At 41.2% G+C, this 23761-nt stretch overlaps 1 protein-coding gene across 6 annotated transcripts in view; it reads right to left on the minus strand.

Annotated features, from left to right (window-relative positions):
• The window catches only part of LOC129724791 (band 7 protein AGAP004871), a 281087-nt gene that overhangs the window by 70658 nt on the left and 186668 nt on the right, over positions 1-23761 (minus strand). For 2 of the 6 annotated variants that reach the window (XM_055679961.1, XM_055679960.1), the window contains exon 1: positions 15547-16587. The exons of the other annotated variants lie outside the window; for them this stretch is intronic. In XM_055679961.1, coding sequence (XP_055535936.1) covers positions 15547-15577 — 31 coding nt within the window. In that variant the 5' untranslated portion in view covers positions 15578-16587. Of the gene's footprint in view, positions 1-15546; positions 16588-23761 lie in introns of those variants that run through there. 6 annotated transcript variants of the gene reach the window in all.

Consider the following 23761-nt stretch of genomic DNA (forward strand, 5'->3'; position numbering starts at 1 on the left):
GGTACCGACTCTGTTAAAAGTTTGATTTTACACTATTTTTGTCGCACCTCAGGCAATGAGCACACTAATGCAATTTTCTGATGTTCAATAATGCTAACGGGTGACAATTAAAATTTTGGTATTTTATTCTACAGCTCTTAAAAAAGATAGAAACTGATTTATTTCTCATGAATATACATTCATTGTGAACTAACAAAATATATTGGACATTTGAGAAAGGTCCGTTACCCGACGAAGTTTTCTACGGCCTTCAAGTCAGCTTTTCGAATGCATCTCTTGATTCTACCGATCAACTGTTCGCAATTCGTTGATCTCCAGATATTTTTGCACCAAAGGAACTTAAAATCCCAAAAAAATCTTCGATTGGACGACGCTGAGGTGAATTTGTTGGGTTGCGTATTTAGGGTACAAATGGAGTCGAGTGGTTGTTCAGAAACGTTTGTGTTTTTTTGACGTGCTGTGATGATATTCTCTCTGGCCAAAACACATACTTTTCATCTGTATGGTGTTTTGGAAGAAATGGAATCATTATATTGTTCAAACATTCGTTCTGGTATATATTTTGATTGATAGCCAAATCACTAGGTTTGAACCATGATTTGACAAAAGGTAATAGTACTTTTCTGTCCACTACTCTGGTCGGTCTTTCACTACCTTCCTGGCGGGTTATAGTTGAGGTTCACAGGAAGCCATGCATAATAGAAACCGGAAGATGTACAATGTACTTACGGAATGCTCGCTGTTTGGACGCCATTTTGAACCGAACTGAGCATACATGAACAAAACAAAAAAATACTGGCATGAAGATAGAGCTTTCATATACATATTCTCATTCCTCTCTGAGCGTGTTTGTTGTGGAGTAAAAGAGCCCCAACAAAATTCCAGATTGTTAGTTGTCACCCGTTATCTACAAGAGTTTTGTTGGGCTTTGATTTGCTTAAATAAAATTTTTGGACAACTCGTTTATCTTAAAACCTAATATGAGAAAAATCTGTGCTGACCGATTAATTTTGAACAACTTTTTGGTTTTGAAATATTTGTTTTCATTAAAAATTCAATTTTGTCAATGTTTTCAAAAAAAAGCTTAGATAATTCCCTAGAAGTCATCCATTGACAACTTTTCTCTATCTTCGTTATTATTCAGATATATCGATTCATGAAAAAATTCAGCGCTTTTCAAGTGTTAGCCACATGAAATTTTAATGAAAAAAATCACAGGAAGGTTGTATGCAAAGCCACGACCGCAAGGTTGAAGTAGAATACTTTTACAAGAAAGATAACCCGGCTGCTTGCGTGTCAGTCATTTTTTCTAGTAAATAAACGTTGACCGTTCATTGGCAGTATTGTAATTTCTTTTTGTTTGATATTTTGAATGAAGTTCATTGAATATTTTTAAATTTTGTGCAAATGAGAAGTTGAAGTGCTGCCGAATTGTAATATGCACATTTAATACGACATCATTAAACAGGAACGGAAAAAAGGCTACGGTTGTGCAGAACGCGAATGCCGGCGCGATGCGATTCGCCTTACCGTGGTGAAATGTACAGCTCTTTCTAAGGCGAAGTAGAGCTATACATTTCAACACATTTCGTCTTGCCGAATCGCATCGCGCCGTTGTTTGCGTTCTGCATGACCGTAGCCAAACACTAAGCGACGCAAACACGTAATAATAGTCAGAGTAAGTATGTAGATGAAGATAATTAACTTTGGATTATAGCGCAAAACGAGAAAATATTAACTCTTCAAATATTCATTTGTGTTCTTCAAATTTCAGTTGTTCGATTTAATATCCGATGAAATGTCTGTTTATTATCTGATGAAGCTCTTATATAGGCCAAATGATGCATTCCCAATTTACTAGGACCGTAACTCTGCCGACCGTGCTTGGGAAAGCGCGGTATAACGACCAATCAGAGGTCGAATTTTGTGTTTTGACAAGGCTTAAGAATTTTCAATAGTACAATAGTTCGAATGATAAAATTGCAATTTCATGCATTTGGTAGGAATCTTAGAAGATTTTCTAATCGATTGCTGCAAAAACGAAGGAAATCCATCGAAAACTAACCGATTTATTAGCATTTGAAATTGGACATATTTCTCACTTTTTTCAGTTTTAGATTTTCATTTCACATCCCTATGTAGCCGAACTTCCTGAGAGAAGTATTCTACTTCAAAAAGTATGGTGTGGTTCAAAATCGGTTGCTAATTACAACCTTTGAGCTGCCCTAACATTGGGGGAATTAAGATACACGGACAACATGCACTGTGGAAGCTATTTCACATTCAGTAAATTAAACGGGTGCGACAAATTTAAATTGCTAGGATGCAACACAGAATGCTTGCTTGCGTTGACAAAAATTATTAACTTTCAATGACTTGTTTATTTGCCTTCAAAAAGGCATTTTGATTTCCGAAACTGGATTTCCTGATGGCAATCATCATGCTGCCCCAACACGGGGGGAATAATGGCTGTCTGGCGACACACGCTGAGAAAAACCGCGCTGCTCCTGAGACGTGGTGACCAACCACAGGGCTAGTGCTGCTGCTGAGGAAGGACGACTGCTGTTGTCGCTGTCTGATGCTACGCTATGCCACAGTTGTGGCCGCTATACGCTGGCCTATCCACAGCCAAGCCACAGTTGTGGCCGCTTCCGCTATCGATGGTACCCACTGCTGCTAAGGGAGGACTGCTGTCGTCGCTGTTCAGAACTGTTATGAGCGGCTTGGACTAAAACAGGCTCTTATATAGGGATGAAAATAGGAATGAATTATTTCACGTACGTGGTGGAATGATATAGCGATCATTTGATAAGCTCCACCTCTTTTTTCAGTTTCTAAAGTTTTTCCTCAGTTTCGTAGCACGGATGCACAAAAATGATTTCTTGTCGAGCCGGACCGATAGCACTCTCATTGAAGCAACAAAATAACATGTTTTGTGTCGTGTTGTGCAGCTTGGTTGAAGAAAATGTTCCCGTCCCCGTGTCGCATGTAAGCAGATTATTGCGTTCAGTAGACAGTATAGAGATAGTGTATCCAGCGAATAAACACCGATGGTGCTCTCACACACGCAACGGTTTTAACCCGTATCTTATTGCGGTTTGTAACATCAAGCGATTTCGTTTGCTCGCTGTTGCGTGTTGCATCATGTTGCAACTTGGCAGCTGGGAGATGACGAAATTCTGTTTATGCTGATTGATTGAATCGACTTCATATTAGCTCTGCATAGTCGGACTAACTGCTTTTGTGAAGGCGTACTAACAGGGAAATTTATTATTCAATGTCGGTTATGCTGATCGCAGCCTTTGCGCTGCCCCTACAGTGGGGGGTTTACTAAATAAAGTGAAAGTAAAAATTAGACAACTACAACAGAATTTGATTGCATCCCGCACAGAATGTCTGCTTGTGTTGATGCCAGAAAATTATTAACCTTCAATTATTTTTTATTTGCCTTGAAAAAAGCATGGTGTGGTTCAAAATCGGTTGCTAATTACAACCTTTGAGCTGCCCTAACATTGGGGGAAATAAGATACACGGACAACATGCACTGTGGAAGCTATTTCACATTCAGTAAATTAAACGGGTGCGACAAATTTAAATTGCTAGGATGCAACACAGAATGCTTGCTTGCGTTGACAAAAATTATTAACTTTCAATGACTTGTTTATTTGCCTTCAAAAAGGCATTTTGATTTCCGAAACTGGATTTCCTGATGGCAATCATTATGCTGCCCCAACACGGGGGAATAATGGCTGTCTGGCGACACACGCTGAGAAAAACCGCGCTGCTCCTGAGACGTGGTGACCAACCACAGGGCTAGTGCTGCTGCTGAGGAAGGACGACTGCTGTTGTCGCTGTCTGATGCTACGCTATGCCACAGTTGTGGCCGCTATACGCTGGCCTATCCACAGCCAAGCCACAGTTGTGGCCGCTTCCGCTATCGATGGTACCCACTGCTGCTAAGGGAGGACTGCTGTCGTCGCTGTTCAGAACTGTTATGAGCGGCTTGGACTAAAACAGGCTCTTATATAGGGATGAAAATAGGAATGAATTATTTCACGTACGTGGTGGAATGATATAGCGATCATTTGATAAGCTCCACCTCTTTTTTCAGTTTCTAAAGTTTTTCCTCAGTTTCGTAGCACGGATGCACAAAAATGATTTCTTGTCGAGCCGGACCGATAGCACTCTCATTGAAGCAACAAAATAACATGTTTTGTGTCGTGTTGTGCAGCTTGGTTGAAGAAAATGTTCCCGTCCCCGTGTCGCATGTAAGCAGATTATTGCGTTCAGTAGACAGTATAGAGATAGTGTATCCAGCGAATAAACACCGATGGTGCTCTCACACACGCAACGGTTTTAACCCGTATCTTATTGCGGTTTGTAACATCAAGCGATTTCGTTTGCTCGCTGTTGCGTGTTGCATCATGTTGCAACTTGGCAGCTGGGAGATGACGAAATTCTGTTTATGCTGATTGATTGAATCGACCTCATATTAGCTCTGCATAGTCGGACTAACTGCTTTTGTGAAGGCGTACTAACAGGGAAATTTATTATTCAATGTCGGTTATGCTGATCGCAGCCTTTGCGCTGCCCCTACAGTGGGGGGTTTACTAAATAAAGTGAAAGTAAAAATTAGACAACTACAACAGAATTTGATTGCATCCCGCACAGAATGTCTGCTTGTGTTGATGCCAGAAAATTATTAACCTTCAATTATTTTTTATTTGCCTTGAAAAAAGCATGGTGTGGTTCAAAATCGGTTGCTAATTACAACCTTTGAGCTGCCCTAACATTGGGGGAAATAAGATACACGGACAACATGCACTGTGGAAGCTATTTCACATTCAGTAAATTAAACGGGTGCGACAAATTTAAATTGCTGGGATGCAACACAGAATGCTTGCTTGCGTTGACAAAAATTATTAACTTTCAATGACTTGTTTATTTGCCTTCAAAAAGGCATTTTGATTTCCGAAACTGGATTTCCTGATGGCAATCATTATGCTGCCCCAACACGGGGGGAATAATGGCTGTCTGGCGACACACGCTGAGAAAAACCGCGCTGCTCCTGAGACGTGGTGACCAACCACAGGGCTAGTGCTGCTGCTGAGGAAGGACGACTGCTGTTGTCGCTGTCTGATGCTACGCTATGCCACAGTTGTGGCAGCTATACGCTGGCCTATCCACAGCCAAGCCACAGTTGTGGCCGCTTCCGCTATCGATGGTACCCACTGCTGCTAAGGGAGGACTGCTGTCGTCGCTGTTCAGAACTATTATGAGCGGCTCCGGCTGAAACAGGCTCTTATATAGGCCAAATAGCATGTTTTCAATTGCAAGGTATATGATTCTGTCGACCGTGCTTGGGAAGCAAGCATATAACGACCAATCAGGGGTCGAAATTTTCGTTTTGACAAGGCTTGACTATTTTCAATAGTACAATAGTGTGAATAATAAAATTACAATTATCTTATTTTGGGAAGAATCTTAGAAGATTTTCCAATCTATTGCTGCAAGAACGAAGGAAATCCATCGAATACTAATCGGTTTATTAGCATTTGAAATTGGACATATTTTTCACTTTTTTCGGTTTTAGATTTTCATTTCACATCCCTATGTAGCCGAACTTCCTGAGAGAAGTATTCTACTTCAAAAATATGCAAAGTTACTTGGTTTGGTAGAGCCCATATACCCACAAAGTTTAATTGGATTCTAGGAGGGTGCTGCCAACATCTGGCCAAGGGAGCTTCGTAGCCGCAAGACTACAAAGTCCGCATTGATAAACAGGTGTTCGTGGGTTCGAATCTTAGTAGAATCAGTAACAGTCGATGTCAATAAAACTGGTCAAAGGGCCATTCAGTTGCAACCTCTCCAGGGAATTGCAACTGTCGATAATATTGGCCTGAGGCAGCGAGGCTCAGAATAAATAGTAAGCGTAAAAAGGAAAGGCATACACACAAGCACGAATTATTATAATCATGTCACTTACTCTCACTTTGCGGATCACAGGAAACACCCGGGTGATATAAGAAGATCAATGTGTCTTTTCGCAGTGATGAATCCATACAGAAAAACATCATCTGACCAAGTTGGCGCGAAATGCGTCTTGAGATATTTTATTTTGTTATCTACAAAGTGTTGCAGAACATCGCAACACATAAGCGAGAAAGGCCCAAAAATTTATTCGAAATACAATTCTTCTTTCCAGTTTGAAAATGATCATAAATAAGAATGGTTATCATTCTGTGCCGAACACGCATCAGTACTGGACGTGTTTGGTGATCGGTCCGATAGAGTATAAAACAAAAGACGTGTGAACAAGTGTTGGCATTGTTTGCCTGGTCGAGTGAAATAAATCCGGGTTCAAGGTCGTTCCTTTGTGCAACTGTTTCGCATCGTGACTGCCAGCTGGTGCGTAAGCCGATTTGGCTGCTGGCTGGATTGTGCTACAGCAGTGGACGAGACACAAACGAGGAAAAAGAAGAAGCCATCAGTGTCAGCGAGTCGTATCGCTGTGTGGAGTGATCTCACACCTGGCTCGCTGCTGGTGGCTGCTTGGTGCTGCTGTATTGGTGCTGCTGGCTGTAACGGCTGCTACTTCGAACGATCGGACAACCAACCTTACTGGAAGGGAGAAATAAAAAGGTACGTGTTCTTGTCAGCGCTAGTGCGCTAAACATAGCGCGATGGATGTAGATCCCTCGCCTCCCGCGCCACCATCCCCGAACCCCTCTGACCCTGACCCTTCTGTTACCCCCTCCCCTGTTCATTCTTCAGTCCCCCCTCGCCCCAGGCTTTACCCAGACGGAGCCCAGGGCAGCTATACTGTTTATTTTCGGCCAAAGGCAGGACCGAAATCGAAAAAGTTGAACCTCTTGCAGATTTCTAAAGACCTGACGAAGGAGTACAAGGGCGTGACCGAAATTTCCAAGGTCCGGCCTAACAAGCTCCGTGTCGTGGTCGGTAACCTGAAAGAGGCCAACGATATAGCTTGCTCTGAGCTCTTCACACGCGAGTATCGCGTTTACATACCCGCACGAGACGTGGAGATCGACGGTGTCATAACCGATTCGAGTCTGTCCGTCGAGTGTATACTGCAAAGTGCCAAAGGGTGCTTTAAGAACAAAACGTGTCCCGAAGTAAAGGTGCTCGACTGCAAGCAATTGCGGTCAGCATCGATCATCGGTGGCAAAACAGTATACACTCCGTCAGACTCGTTTCGAGTTACGTTCGCCGGGTCTGCACTACCAAGCCACGTCTCGATCCACCGGGTTCGTCTCCCTGTGAGGCTCTACGTGCCCCGCGTCATGAACTGCCTGAATTGCAAGCAGTTAGGCCATACAGCCGCCTACTGCTGCAATAAGGCACGTTGTGGCAAGTGTGGGGAGTCTCATGCGGAAGATTCTTGCAGTGTTAACGCTGAAAAGTGTATTCACTGCGGAGAAAATCTGCATGAGCTCTCGACATGTGCGGTGTACATGCAGCGCAGGGATAAAATAAAACGGTCTCTCAAAGAGCGTTCAAAGCGTTCCTACGCTGACATGCTGAAGAAGACCGTTACCACTTCTCCCGTTACTTCGAACCCCTTCGATCTGTTGCCCTCTGAGGAAACCGATTCTGACGATTCACCAGCGGGAGCATCTTACGCCAATCCTGGGGAGTCTAGAAAGAGGAAAAGTGTTTCCTCTCCTAAACTTCCCAGAAAAGGTCCTAAGATTTCTCAAAGTGAAATGAAGGTTACAAACAAACCAAACAGTGCTGCGGAAAAACCGAAGCAAACTCCTCCTGGGCTGGCAAATTTAAAGTCCCAGAAGGAGTTCCCAGCACTGCCAGGAACATCTAAAACCCCAGTTGCTCCTTTTACACTCCCAGTTGATGAAACAAACTCTGGATTAGTGAAATTTTCTGACATTGTGGACTGGATTTTTGAAACTTTCAATGTACCCGATCCAATTAAAATTTTTCTTACAGCATTCCTCCCAACAGTTAGATCATTTTTGAAGCAGTTGACTGCCCAATGGCCTCTCCTTGCAGCGATTGTATCCTTCGATGCCTAATTCAACTGCGTATATGAAGGATTCTATCTCTGTCTTACAGTGGAATTGTAGAAGTATTTTACCAAAAATTGATTCGTTTAAAGTTTTGATAAATAAAAACAAATGCGATGCATTTTCCCTTTGTGAAACTTGGCTTACTTCAAATATTGATCTCAACTTCCATGATTTTAATATTATTCGCCTTGATCGAGACACCCCATATGGAGGAGTACTTTTAGGGATTAAAAAGTGCTATTCTTTCTATCGTATTAACCTCCCCTCGATTCCAGGCATCGAAGTTGTCGCATGTCAAATGACAATACAAGGTAAAGAGCTTTGTATTGCCTCAATATATATTCCCCCCAGAGCACAGGTTGGGCAACGGCTGCTCTTTGATTTAATAGAACTTCTTCCCTCGCCACGTTTGATTTTGGGAGACTTCAACTCTCATGGCGTGGCTTGGGGTTCCCCATACAATGATAACCGCTCCTCTTTAATCTATAACCTTTGCGATGACTTCGACATGACTATTTTAAACAACGGTGAAATGACACGTATCCCGAAACCTCCAGCGCGCCCAAGCGCTTTGGATCTATCCTTATGTTCGACGTCGCTACGGTTGGATTGCACATGGAAGGTAATCCTCGATCCTCACGGTAGCGACCATCTGCCTATTCTTATTTCAATTACTAACGGGTCAACTCGCATGCGACCAATTGACATTCCGTATGACCTCACACGAAATGTCGATTGGAAGTTATACGAGGAAATGATTTCAAAAGCGGTCGAGTCGATTCAACATCATTCACCACTTGAAGAATACAACCTCCTCGCGGGCTTGATTCTCGACGCCGCGTTGCAAGCCCAAACGAAGAAATATCCCGGCGTAACGATCAAAGAACGGCCTCCCACTCCGTGGTGGGACCAAGAGTGCTCCGATGTCTACACGCAAAGATCCGACGCGTTTAAGGCCTACCAGACGGGAGGTATACCTGGCGACTATTTACGGTATTCGGAGCTTGATACCAAGCTTAAAAGCTTGGCTAAAGCAAAGAAACGTGGATATTGGCGTCGGTTCGTGAACGAGACGTCGAGGGAGACATCGATGAGCACTCTTTGGAACACAGCCCGAAGAATGCGGAATCGCGTAACGGTCAACGAAAGCGAGGAGTCTTCAAGTAGGTGGATATTTGATTTTGCCAGGAAAGTATGTCCGGACTCTGTTCCTGAGCAAAATATTGTTCGCGATGCGTCTCCGGGCCACGACGCGATAGAATCACCTTTTACGATGGCAGAACTTTCAGTTGCCCTCCTGTCCTGTAACAATAACGCGCCTGGATTAGATAGAATCAAATTCAACTTGTTGAAGAATCTACCCGGCAATGCCAAGAGGCGCTTGTTGAACTTGTTCAATAAGTTCCTGGAGCAAAACATTGTACCGCAGGATTGGAGGCAAGTGAAGGTGATCGCCATCCAAAAACCAGGGAAACCAGCTTCTAATCACAACTCTTATAGGCCGATTGCAATGCTATCCTGTATCCGGAAATTGATGGAAAAAATGATACTCCGTCGTTTAGACCACTGGGTCGAATCAAATGGTCTACTATCAGAAACTCAATTTGGCTTCCGCCGTGCCAAAGGGACGAATGATTGTCTTGCGTTGCTTTCAACAGATATTCAGCTGGCGTATGCTCGTAAAGAACAAATGGCGTCTGCGTTCTTGGACATTAAGGGGGCTTTTGATTCCGTTTCTATTGACATTCTTTCGGGTAAACTTCACCGACAAGGATTTTCTCCAATTTTGAACAATTTTTTGCACAACTTGTTGTCCGAAAAGCACATGCATTTTACGCATGGCGATTTGGCAACTTTTCGCATTAGCTACATGGGTCTTCCCCAGGGCTCATGTTTAAGCCCCCTTCTTTACAACTTTTATGTAAATGACATCGACGAATGTCTGGCAAATTCATGCACGATAAGACAACTTGCAGACGACAGTGTAATCTCTGTTACAGGAGCCAAAGCTGCCGATTTGCAAGGACCATTGCAAGATACCTTGGACAATTTGTCTGCTTGGGCTTTACAGCTAGGTATCGAATTCTCTCCGGAGAAGACTGAGATAGTAGTTTTTTCTAGGAAGCATGAACCTGCTCAGCTTCAAACACAATTAATGGGTAAAACGATTTCTCAGGTTTTGGTACACAAATATCTTGGTGTCTGGTTCGACTCTAAAGGCACCTGGGGTTGTCACGTGAGGTATCTGATGAAAAAATGTCAACAAAGAGTGAATTTTCTTCGTACAATAACCGGACAATGGTGGGGAGCCCATCCAGGAGACCTTATAAGGCTTTACCAAACAACGATATTGTCTGTTATTGAATACGGGTGTTTCTGCTTCCGCTCCGCAGCAAACACACATTTGATCAAACTGGAGCGAATACAATATCGTTGTTTGCGTATCGCCTTAGGTTGCATGCAGTTGACCCATACGATGAGTTTGGAGGTTTTAGCTGGAGTACTACCATTGAAAAACCGCTTCTGGAGCCTGTCTTCTCGTATTCTAATCAAATGTGAGGTCTTGAACCGTCCCGTGATTGAAAATTTTGAAAGGTTAATCGAACTTAATTCTCAAACCCGTTTTATGACATTGTATTTCAATCACATGTCCCAAAATATTAACCCTTCTTCGAATATTCCAAATCGTGTCGACTTATCAAATACTTCTGATTCTACTGTGTTTTTCGATACATCCATGATAGAAGAAACTCGTGGAATCCCGGATCATTTACGCGTGCAGCAGATCCCTAAAATTTTTTCCAATAAATATCGAAACATCAACTGCGACAATATGTACTACACTGACGGATCACTTCTTGATGGGTCCACTGGCTTCGGTATCTTCAATAACAATTTAACCGTCTCCCATAAGCTCGATAATCCTGCTTCTGTTTACGTCGCAGAATTAGCTGCAATTCAGTACACCCTAGGGATTATCGAAAAAATGCCCACGGACCATTATTTCATCTTTACGGACAGTCTCAGTTCCATTGAGGCTCTCCGATCGATGAAAGATGTTAAGCACTCTCCGTATTTCCTGGGGAAAATACGGGAACATCTGAGTGCTTTATCCGAAAAATCTACTCAGATTACCTTAGCGTGGGTCCCTTCTCACTGCTCGATACCGGGTAATGAGAAAGCGGACTCTTTGGCTAAGGTGGGCGCAACAAACGGTGATATTTATGAAAGACCAATTGCCTTTAATGAATTTTTCGCACTTGTACGTCAGAATACGATCATCAGTTGGCAAAATGCTTGGACCAGAGGGGAATTGGGAAGGTGGTTACATTCCATAATCCCCAAAGTATCGACGAACCCGTGGTTCAAGGGGTTGGATGTAGGTCGGGATTTCATTTGCGTGATGTCCCGGCTTATGTCCAATCACTATAGATTTGACGCGCTCCTCCGTCGTGTTGGGCTCGGGGAAAGTGGTATCTGTGCCTGTGGTGAAGGTTATCACGACATAGAGCATGTGGTTTGGTCATGCCCTGTACACCGTGACGCCAGGTCTAAATTAATAGCTTCCCTGCAGGCCGAGGGTAGACAGCCGGCTGTTCCTGTTCGTGATGTCTTGGCGAGCCGTGACCTATCCTACATGTCCCTTATATACGTTTTCCTGAAATCCATCCACGCCCCAGTCTAGTCCCGTTCCCCTCCGTCTACACCCAACAAAACGACAAGAACACGTTTGAACCTTAAGCACAAAACCAGCAACCAGACCCCGCACAACAGAACCAGGACCCAAGGACTACGAGCCTCTGTCCCAACTCAAGACATCGTGGCTCAGCAGAACGAATCCATACATGCCATTCGACGATTATCAGTCGACCATTGAACAACAAAACACTGATTGGAAATCCCATGCTAGTTTTAAGTTAGACTTAATTTCAGCTCGTAGTCGGCAGCGAGGATAAAAAATTTGCTTTAGTTTTTAAGTCATCAGATATAATTGGCGCCGTTAAACATTAAATTGTATTTGTGCCGTGTCAAATAAATGTTATGTGAAGAAAAAAAAAAAAAAAAAGAATGGTTAAACCAAGAAAGAAAGCTCGTAAGGGAAAACTTATTAAGTAATGACGCATTAAATCCGATTCTGCAAAAATTGTATCTCAAATTTTAATTGTTTTAAACAGAAGATTTTTTTGCAAGTATGTACGTCAGATTTGAAAACTTTTGCTAAGCTTCGTTAAAAAAACTAAGGCCTCTCGGAGATTATTCTGGCACCCATAATATTCTTTTATAATATGTTCCTAATGTGGTCAGAGAAAGCAGATTCAAACACTTCCATTAAACTCATCGTCAAAAAACTTTCGTTACCAATTATTCTCTAAAATTCATCTATTCGAACATTTTTTTTTCAGTTAAACCAACTTGCAGTTAAAATAGGGTATCATTCCCAGATTGCATTAGTGTTGCAACTCGTACACCCGAGTAAATGTGAGTGGTTTGCATGCAAGGTTACGGATAAAATTTAAATTACACTGGTCGACAAAATGAAAAAAGTGCATTCCAAAAGCTCAAACCGGAAAAAAATGAAACAGCTATAGCTATTCAACCATTCCAATGAATTTTGGTGCCCCTAGCCATTACCAAAACGCGTCAACTTACATGAGAGTTCGCAAAGTAATTGCTTGCCGAGTTCGTCGTTCATCGTTATGTTAACGAGAAAACTCATTTAAGTCGTAAAAAAAGTAACTGCCTAAGAAAAATGCGACTCTTCAAGATTAATTGTCGTAACCAGCGAATCTTATGATCTTGAGACAACCTCTGGAAACATAAATAACGTAAAGTCTTTTGTTTCTTGAAACAAATATGACCAATATTAATCCCAAAACATGGGAGCTCCGTAGTGGTAAGGTTACAGAATCCGCTTTGACAAAGCGGTGGTCGTGGGTTCAAATCTTAGTAGAAGCAGGCCATTTGGTTATCGAAGGACTTCAACATGGGTTTATTCTCAGGCTCGTACCACATACCCTTCCTTCAAACTGAATTCTAAGGTTGATTGTTGATTCTCCTCTTAACAAAAATAAATCCCTCTTACAATAAAGCTGGTTTGAGTATAATTTAATATTCTCTTCAGGGAATTGTATTTAGGCTATACTAGTAGTATGGCAAGAGACTCATTATAGTAGAACAGTAAGCTTGATACGGAAGGGTAAAACACACAAACAAGCACTGATATAAATGATTAGTGTATAACTTACTCCAATAGTGATACTGCCAATAATATGAAGTGTGGAGTGCAGCAAGCAGCTGGGCAATGTCACAAAATATCGAATGTCTCTGGTCGCAGAGATGTATTCACACAGGAAAAAAACCTCAAAACATGTACGATGATCGATTTGAGGCGAGATTCTCATATGGCGACCAAAAATTCACTGCACAAATCACGAGCAGACGAAATAAAAAGACAAAGTCATTTTCAATTGAAAATCGTCAGACGATAGTGACGCTGATAACCATTCGCTTTGTTTCATTCTCAAGCACTGCTATTTTGGGAAGGTAATGATTATTTATTTTTAGGGCCAAAACGAGTTGTTGACCGGTCTGACGTCTTCGACAAAGTTGTAGTTGGTAGTTTTGTCTTTCCAAAAAAAATATACACTGTAAAAAAATATATTTTATATTATATTTTCTTTTTAAAAAGTTAAAAGAAAAATTAAAAATTAGCTCTCTGAACAAAATTGTTATGTACTTGGGGTGTATTTTCGACTCAGCAGCCTCACCCTATTTTTCACTGTCCGACGTTTCGTCACTGTAAGTCACAGACAAAATAGCCCCAGACAACTAGCGTGACCATTCGTAATTGTAAATATTTGGAAATGTTCAAGAAGACCACTTATCCTTAATAAATCACCGCAGTTTCCCCTGAAGATGTCAGTGACCGATGACGAAACGTCGGGCATTAAAAAATAGGGTTATTCTACTTTTTGAGACTGTAAACAAGAAGAGTTCACACCGCGATTGAAAATATCCAAAGCATTTTATTGTGTGTCAACAAGTTGTTTTCCCGTTCCCCTCCGTCTACACCCAACAAAACGACAAGAACACGTTTGAACCTCAAGCACAAAACCAGCAACCAGACCCCGCACAATAGAACCAGGACCCAAGGACTACGAGCCTCTGTCCCAACTCACGACATCGTGGCTCAGCAGAACGAATCCATACATGCCATTCGACGATTATCAGACGACCATTGAACAACAAAACACTGATTGGAAAATCCATGCTAGTTTTAAGTTAGACTTAATTTCAGCTCGTAGTCGGCAGCGAGGATAAAAAATTTGCTTTAGTTTTAAAGTCATCAGATATAATTGGCGCCGTTAAACATTAAATTGTTTTTGTGCCGTGTCAAATAAATGTTATGTGAGGAAAAAAAAACAAGTTGTTTGGTGACGTTACGTTCAACTGATTTTGAACTTGGTTATGCTTGCTAATTTTCTGCCGGTGGATAGCAAGTTAAACAATAAGTTGAGAACAGATGTCACTAGCCTAGAATAAAATAAACAAAAAATTTTCGCATTCGCCCATACATACATTTCGAATAGTTTTATACATTGAGGAGCATTTCAGGCATCAAATGACTTATAAACAACAGTTTGCGATAGTTGCAACTGTTGCAACTTCTCATGCTAAGCACTTCAATAGTTAGTTTCGAAAATAATATGACTGAGTATCGCAAATATTAAACACGGTAAAAGAATGAGCGCCACGCTGTTCGATCATTCACAAATTCTCGTGAAACGGCTTCAGTCGTTTTATTCCGGAAATTAAAGCAACCTAATTACTCAGTGCTGCTAACCATTTTTATCTCACTGGAAACCTCCGCTGAATTAAACGTTCAAGCTGACGCTAATGAAACCCACAATTTACTCTGCGAGAACAAACCCTGTAGCATCATCCGTTGTTGCACAATTTTAATTTATTACAGCTTCGCTCTACTCTACTTTGCTCTCAGACTGAAGTATCAATATGAAAAAATTATATATGCACAGGACTTCATATTGATTTCATCCTCGGAAACAATAACATAATAACAGAAACAAACCTGGTTTTAATTTAAGCGATTCGGTAATCGATAACCTCTTGTAACAAAAGTATTAATTGCTCAGAGCGCTTTGAACGTGACCTGAGTACAGTGGAAAGGCTGTAGGCGCTAATGTGTGATGTGTTCGGCGGGTTTTGTGTTCCGTGTATTATTAATTACCTGTGATTGGCACCACAGGTTGGAAAAACTGAAATAAATTAAACTCAGGCTGGGTCCCACAGGATTAATCTGTGCAAAACAAACAGCCAACCTGGTGAGGCCTGGTGGCCGAAGCTGCTGGTAGTGTGTTTATTAAATTTTCATGTTACTCTTGCTTTTGCACAAATAGTTCGTGAGCCAAATGGCGAAAAAACACTGCTCTGTTTGCAATACTGCAAACGATGGATCCGAAGTGAGTGAAAGACTTACCTTCAACCATGACCGCACTATCGTCGGGCATACTACCGTTCTTCAGTGCGGTGGCTGCGATGCGATCCAGCTCGCCTGGGTCCGCCGTGTTGGAGCTTGTTGCTTCGCTTATTGATATTGAATTTGTCCTGTTTGCTGTATCTAGGATTTGCAGAAATCACTCGCGTCCCTGTATTCGATCTACCTTCACAACTTTGCCTCAACTCGAAGGTAGCAATATAACTTAATCAATATTCTATAAACATGTTCATGCTGCCCCGCGGGGACTGAATGCACGACACTACACTTAAACGGTTAGGCACACACGTAGGTATCGACAACAGGCGGCTCTCCCGGTGGTTGGGAGGCAATAAATTCAAGACACGATAGCTGAAGGCAATTGCGATACCACCAACCTTCAGGTATCGATCACATATTTGGCCGATGTTGAAACGGCAAAGTACAGAAACAGTTTACGCGCACCTTAAATGCCAAACGTCACTCGCAACTCCTGATTGTTGCGATACACACACAAAGGGTTCATTACCTACGACCATACGATTGTTCACCGCCTCTGGCGTTCCGGCGGTGGGTGGTGGGCTACTAAAAGCTACTCCTCCTCGACGATGTGTTTAAGACAAAACGTAATACAGTTAATCATTTCGCATTCGCCAACAAAAGAAAATGATTCTCGAGCCTTCACTGTCACCGTCACTGGTTTCCGAGTCGAGGACGTTTCGTTACTGACACGAAACACCCGTTGCCCTCATTTCTCGCATTTTCAAAATTTTCATACAAAACACTACACTAAAATTGAGGCCAACTGGAGATCATTTGGCTGCGCTCACAAAAGGTACAGCATCCCCTGCGAAAAACCCAGCTCGCTGGTTTTCCTTCTGCAAGGAGCGAAAACTTTCAGCACTCCATCGCCAAACCTTTCCTAGCGCTTGCCTCAGGTGTCAACAAAGGAACCACTTTCAACACGAGCGAAAAAATCGCAAAAATGCCGTTAATGTCTACTACCGACAGGCACACATACGCGACGAGAACCAGCTGGGTTCAGAATCGAATGTAAACTGAACGCACCAGTAGCGGGCTGAGCTTTTCCGAAGTCCTGGAGTACATCCTACCGCGCGGTATTGGCTAGCTTGCCATCAGGCTCTCTTTTTACCCGAACAAAAACGGATACGAAAGCTTCCCGTGAAAATCATGCCGGAGAAGTTCGCTCTTCCGTTCTCACGAGAAAGCAAGCCAGCCAACAGCCCTGCTGAACTAGGACATCCGTGGGAAAAAGCACCAGTGCGGCGAGTGAAAGCGTGACTTGTGCGGTTGAGCTTTCCTTCGAGGATTTTTCCTGTCGATGGTAGAATTCGATTCCCATTGTTGCGTCTCCAAAATCTCTACACGAATTCAGTCTAGCATAACACCGCACCGGAAGGCTGAGGCACGTTTCCTTGTTGCTCTCGGTTGTATCGTGTGCGTCTGTATGTTTACATTGTCAAATTCGAGCTTTGCTACAAGCAGCGCTTTCTGTGCTCTTTGTTTACACTCTCCCGGGTAAAATGGCTGATAAGGTAATGGTTCCTGAAATCGGTGTTTAACTCGTTCAGATGTGTGGATGGAAAATTTGTTTTGGAAATTGGACAAAATTTACCGCAGAAATCAAGGTACATTTATAATATACCTATATGAATTTGTGCATACTATTAAAAGACAATTTTCTAATATTTTGATTCAATTCAGTTGCGACCAGTACCGGGAAACTCAAGAGCAAATAATGAAAGCGCCAAACAATCTAACCGATTATGTTGCCGGTACTACTTTTGAATTCGGTAATTTTTCTTGCGATTATTGTGCTTTTCGTAAATTGTTTAATTGATTTGTTTGTAAAAAGTTTTAATCTAGAATGTTCTGGTCCCACAAAAAATTTAGTTCGATTTAGCTTAGAATTAGGATTTAGTGCAAAATAGTAGCGACGGTATTTTACTGTGTTAAACTGTCAATATTTTTGTTGGTTGTTCGACATTTGTGAAAAGTAGGAGGGTGGTAAATTAAAAATAAAACAATAAGCGAGAATTCGATTATTAGCTAATTTACATGGCTTTTACCGCTATCAGCAATGTTTTGTTAAAGAAATGATGCAACTACCTACTACAATAACTCAATTTTGGGGCACCAAGAAGTACCAGTTGCCGATGGTTTTTGTTCTCTGGTTATTTCGAGTAAAATTTCCTGCCATTTTTAAACATTTTTGCAGCTACCAAGTACTCCTTAATATGATGAATGATACAACCTTGTCTTTTCTTCCTTTTCACGATCAGCACCTAGCATCCGTAAGTTATCAACATGGTTTCGGAATGAAAATGATGGTAAAATGTTTGAATTCACAAATTTTCAGTGACAGAGTGATTTGGGTTACGTGTGTACTAGAGCGAGTAAAACAACAACAACAAATCGTTCCAAAGTCAGATCGGTTGAATACTTTAGTGTCGACTGTGCTTGGGAAGTAAGATAGTGATTTATCAAATGATTGATACTGTCTGAATCAACTGGTTGTTTTGCCTTTCTCCTAGAAAGGTATAGCAATCACTGGAAAAACCGAAGGTATAAAAGTGGTCCCAATGGCCGAATGGCACTCGACTTCTTTCGACGAACTGAGCATTTTCTGTATGTATGTATGTAGGTGTGTATGTGTGTATACTACGTCAGAAAAACATCATAGATTATATGGTTTCGAACTATCTCATTTTTCTTTTAAAGGACGAGAAAACTATATCATCTTCTTATATACTTCTTCTTAAGGCTGGGAAATATGAAAAATTGAAAAGTAAAAATAGGCCAAAAACGTTGAAAAACAGAAAACATTATCAGCAAAGTTTTTTATTGTTCGAAACGAAAAATATTTTGCAAAATTTAGCAATTTTGAGGGCCAAAAAAGCGGTAAAATTAACCACAACTTCCATTGACCACAACTTTGATTACAACCAAAACTGCTTCCTAAGAATATAAAATACACCAGAATCAGTCACGTTACCCCCTTCATGTTTTCAAAGGCGAAAAACTAACTGATCAAATTCTTCAATCTTCTTCTTAACATATAAAAAAGCAGCTCTGTCTGTCTGTCTGTCTGTCTGTCTGATCCATAGAAATCACATACCCATACAAATAAAACTTGAATTTCTGCACATCTCGAGAACTAGTCAAGTGAATGAAACCAAATTTGGAATTTGGAAGTTTTTAGGGGTAATATATGTCCACAGCCTCCCCAACTGGTCTCGAGGTACGATGCTGGCCTAACAAGCCAGTCGTCGTAGGTTCGAGTCTTGACTCGGGAGAGACTGTTAGTGTCAGTAGGATCGTAGCGCTAGCCCCGCAATTGTTCTGTACACTTAACGGTTGGCTGCGAAGTCTGTGTATAGTAAACAGAAAGTCAAGTTCCGAATCGGAATGTAGCACCAAGGCTTTGCTTTGCTTTTATATGTCCACGGTGGTTTGACACCCCTCTCTCTTCCAAAAGGGAGGGGTCCCATTTAAATGAAACACAAATATCTACGTATCTCAAGAACTAATCGAGTAAATGAAACCAAATTTGGTATGAAAAGGTTCCCATGGCAAAAAAAAATCTCATGGTGGTTTGACCCCCCTTTCTTTTTTTGGAAAGGAAGGGTCCCGTATAAATGAAACACAACAATTTCTGCGCATCTCGAGCATGCTTGTCATTCTCCTCAATATGTGGAAAGAGCGGAGAAAATACTACAAGGTATACAGCCTTAGGGTTATATGGAATGATGACGTGGGACTAAACACTGTAGTTAGGGGATTTTTTGTTACAAAATATACAGAGTCTGCAGACAGAATCAATGTGTTTGCTCAGCGACTGTACGTATTTTTATTTTCAGAAAACAATTTTTGGAATATATTCAACAACACTCGAAAGAATATCGTTTATATATGACGATATTATGCCCGTAGTATTTTTTGCAAACAACATGTACTTGACAAGGCACAAGCATAACGTGCTTGTTGAAGAAGCACCAAGAATTTCTCGTAATGCGTCAAAGTCAGAATCAACTCTATATCCTCAAGAACCAAATCCAATAATACTTACGTTATCATAATGAATGGTTTTGTCTGATTTAACTCTGATAGAATCAAATCTATAATATGGATCTTACTTTCAAAATAATATGGAAGACCTTACAAAGGTTCATTAAATGGCAAACTTAAGAAGATATGTTAAACAAAATTATTGACAAGTTCCAGCGAAAAATCGTAGCAATCAACAATTCCATTTTTGTTTTTTGCTTGACAATTTTTTTCATTTGCCTACAACTACACTCGCTGTATTACGAAGACAGCTAATATACGTTTATTATGGTAAAGCCTAGAATAAATGTATATCATCTAACATTTTTGAAATGTAAAAAAAATTTCTGAATGAATCTTAGCAAATGAACCAAAAATTCACAAGCAGCTTTTTCAATACTATCCGGTCACGATTATTTAGTGAATATCGAAGATGAAATTAAATAAATACCCGTTGCAAAAATTTACAATTCTTGTTGAGTAATTTATGGTAATCATATTTATGAGATAAACTTTCAATCACCATCGACAGCAGCATTGCAGTCTTTCCTCGATTGCACTCGAATAGAAATGTACGAACAAAAGTGTACCACTGTAATACGTATAGTACCGCTGCAGTACGAATAGTGCCGCTGCAGTACGAATAGTGCCGCTGCAGTACGAATAGTGCCGCTGCAGTACGAATAGAAGTGTACCGCTGAAATGTACGAATAGAAGGGTACCGCTGCAATCATACATAGACGACGAGAGACCTGCGGTTCTTTACTCCACTGGTACTGTTGCTTTTACCGGCATATTTTCTTTTAAGACATCAGTTTTTATTAGCTTCTTAAAGCAGATTTAGAATTTATTCTAAAATGGGGGTTTCAAGCTTTTCGGAAAACTTTTACCTTCGAGACATCATATTAGTCTAAGCTCATGGAAGCAAAAATAAATTGACCTATTGGGACAGGGAGGCTCTGTCAATTTTTATTTCGATATTGATACAGAGAATATTACAGGAAACGCATGGTGTCCACTCACGTCGTCTGTGCTAGGAATTCTCAAACGTAATTGGTTCATTGTTCGTGTAAATTTGTCATTGAAACTTTTTATCAATTTTACCGCTTAGCAATGAAATTGATAACTAGCATATTACAAAATTGTTACACATTTTATCTATCCAACAACATATTGGTTATTGTTATCCATCAAGTGGTTATGCTGTTATTAACGTTTGAAATCTGACGCAACATTTGCCAGTTTCATTTCCAATTTTACAGAATGCATCTCAGTAAAAAAAGACGTAGTCCCACGTCAAAATTTCATTGCGCACTTCTCTTGCAAAATGTGCCATACTTTCACCACGATACTTCTTTCTGCACTCCACAGTCACTCACAGAATGACAAACACACTTCCAGCTTACCCCACATCTAAGAGAAACAAGAGGGGTGAATCACTCTAAAGAGAATACACAGAAGTACACCACAGTGTACACGCACTGGCGAGTAGTCCGGGAAGTGTAAAACAACCTACCGGGTAAAAGTGTAGTCCTCGTGTAGCTACACCGCGAAAACAAATTCGACATTAGAAAACTCGACCGGCACGAGCAACGCGATCTATTTTTTTCTTCCAAACTCTTTTCCTCATCTGCCATGCTCAAGAAATAAACTGTGAAAAGATCCGAAGATAGCTCTGCTGTGTAATTATTGTGCGTAATGGCCATTCGTGTGAGAAAGTACACCAGAATTCATTGTCTCTAAAGAGAGAGATTTCCGATTCCACCGCGGTGCTTTCAAGAAGCTCGCCAGATACACATGGTCCGTCATTCTCTGCGATGATTTACTCTTTAGTGTGAGAGAAATTGTTTTCGCAGTGAAAGTTGTTCTTCTACACTCTAGAGCAGCGGTTCTCAACCTGGGGTACGCGTACCCCTGGGGGTACTCGAAAGCCTTCAGGGGGTACGCGAAAGAAAAATAAGTGATGGCGGGCAAAGTAATTTTTCTTTATAATACTCTATTTTTTGTTCAATCTTGCTCCTAAAACATGACTGTAGCAATCAAACAAACCACTGTTCAATTTGATACCTGAACTAGACTACCACAACATGATCTACCACTATCTCTCTCTCACTCTGCGAGAAAATTCCAAGCCAGGGGGTACAATCGATATGCAAAATATCGCCAAGGGATGCGCGGAAAAAGAAAGGTTGAGAACCGCTGCTCTAGAGAATTTCTGAAGAGAATAGCAAGCCTGATCTCGGGAACTAATCAAGTAAATGAAACCAAATGTGACATGTGGATGTTTCTGGGAGTAACAAATATTTTCATGGTAGTTTGATACCCCTCCCTCATCTGAAAATGAGAGGTCCAATACAAATGAAACACAAATTTCATCACAACTCGCGTACCAATCAAGTAAATAGAACCAAATTTAGCATGTCGATGTCTTTAGGGGTAACCAAAATATCCATGGTGGTGAGTCACCCCTCTCTCTTCCGTAGGGAAGGGGTCTCATACAAATGATACATAAATTTCTAGACATTGGAAGTGGAACCAAATTTGGCATAAGGTGGTTTTTGAGAGCAAGAAATACTTTCATGATGGTTTGACACCCCTCTATCTTCTGGGAGAGAGGGCTCTTAAACAAATTAAACACAACATTTTTTTTACATTACTCGGGAATTAATCAAGAAAATGAAATCAAATTGTATCAGTGAGCGGAGCCGCTCTGATTCGTTCAACCATTGTCCCACCTCTACCGGGCAAGTAATTCGTTTAAGCCGAAAGCAAATCCGAAAAGCCAGCAGATACTAGCGCAACCGGCTACTGCTGCTGCCACAATTCACTATGCTACTGCTAATATAAGACCATGCGTTCGACCCATCATCCAACAAAAGAATGTAATCAGTTTGACCAGAAGTACTCTTTTATAACCGAAGGGTGCTACGAAATAGGTCTCGCCTTTTTGCTAAGTTTCGCCACATTCTCTCATCATCTTTAGACAAATGATTTCACAATCAGCATTTATTTTTTGTATCCATCCGCTGGATACACCGACGGCGCTTTCACACACCCAACAAAATAAGCTGTATTGTGTTGCGGCTTTCATCATCAAGCGATCTCTTCTGCTCGCTGTTGCGTGTTGCATCATGTTGCAACCGAGCAGCTGGGAGAAAAAAGAATTCTGTTCATGCTAATTATTTAAGTCGACTTCAAATTATTTATGTAAAGTCAAACTAACCTCCAACAGGGCAGTTTGCTGTTTAGAATCGGATAAGCTGATCGCAATCTTTGACCTGCCTCAAAAGTGTGGGAATAAAGGCACTCGGGCAACACACACTAAAAAAACTGTTTTCAAACGACCACGGTAGATTTTGATAACTAGGATCCAGCACAGAATGTGTTGTTACCAAAATGAAGCAAAGCTTCATCGCGGGAAGAAGACCGAAGCCCTCAAACTGCTACTGAGATATGTGACCAACCGGCAAACGATATGTTTAAGCCGAAAACAAATTCGGAAAGCCAGCTGGTACTAGCGCAATCCGCTGATGCTACTGCCGCAATTCGCTACGCTACGACTAACTAGGTATACTATTCTGACGACCTTTTCAGGGAGAGCCAGCAAGCGGCCAATCAGAGTACATAACTCTCGTTTCAACAAGTTTTGAAAATTTTCAATAGTACAATAGTTTACACAAACACCATTTTTCTGCATTTTGACGGATGCGTGTATAATTTTTCAATCAATTGCTGCATGAACGAAGAAAATCGGTTGAAAGCAATTTCTAAGCAGGGAACAAAAATTTCGTCCCTTTTCGTTGATAGAATAAATTCGTTTACACACATATGTGGTACACTAAGGCGCAACGGTGTTGAATCCACAAATGGCCGACTTCGAGCCACCACTTCGAATTTTCAGAAGCACAACACTCAGAAATAGAAACTGCACTTCCTGTGAAAACGCTACAGGACCATCCAAAAATGATGCAACGCAGGGGGGGGGGTGGGGGTTTAGCTTGAGTGTGATATCACATTTTAACTCAAAAAAAAAATTAAAAAAGACATATACTTATACTACAGAGTTCAACTCAGAACTATTTAGGATACTTGCATTCATTGCAATCAGTTCTACGGACACTTTTCACCTTTGTTATACTAAACAAAGGTT

The sequence above is a fragment of the Wyeomyia smithii genome, chromosome 2 (assembly GCF_029784165.1).
Source record: "Wyeomyia smithii strain HCP4-BCI-WySm-NY-G18 chromosome 2, ASM2978416v1, whole genome shotgun sequence".
Taxonomy (NCBI): domain Eukaryota; kingdom Metazoa; phylum Arthropoda; class Insecta; order Diptera; family Culicidae; genus Wyeomyia; species Wyeomyia smithii.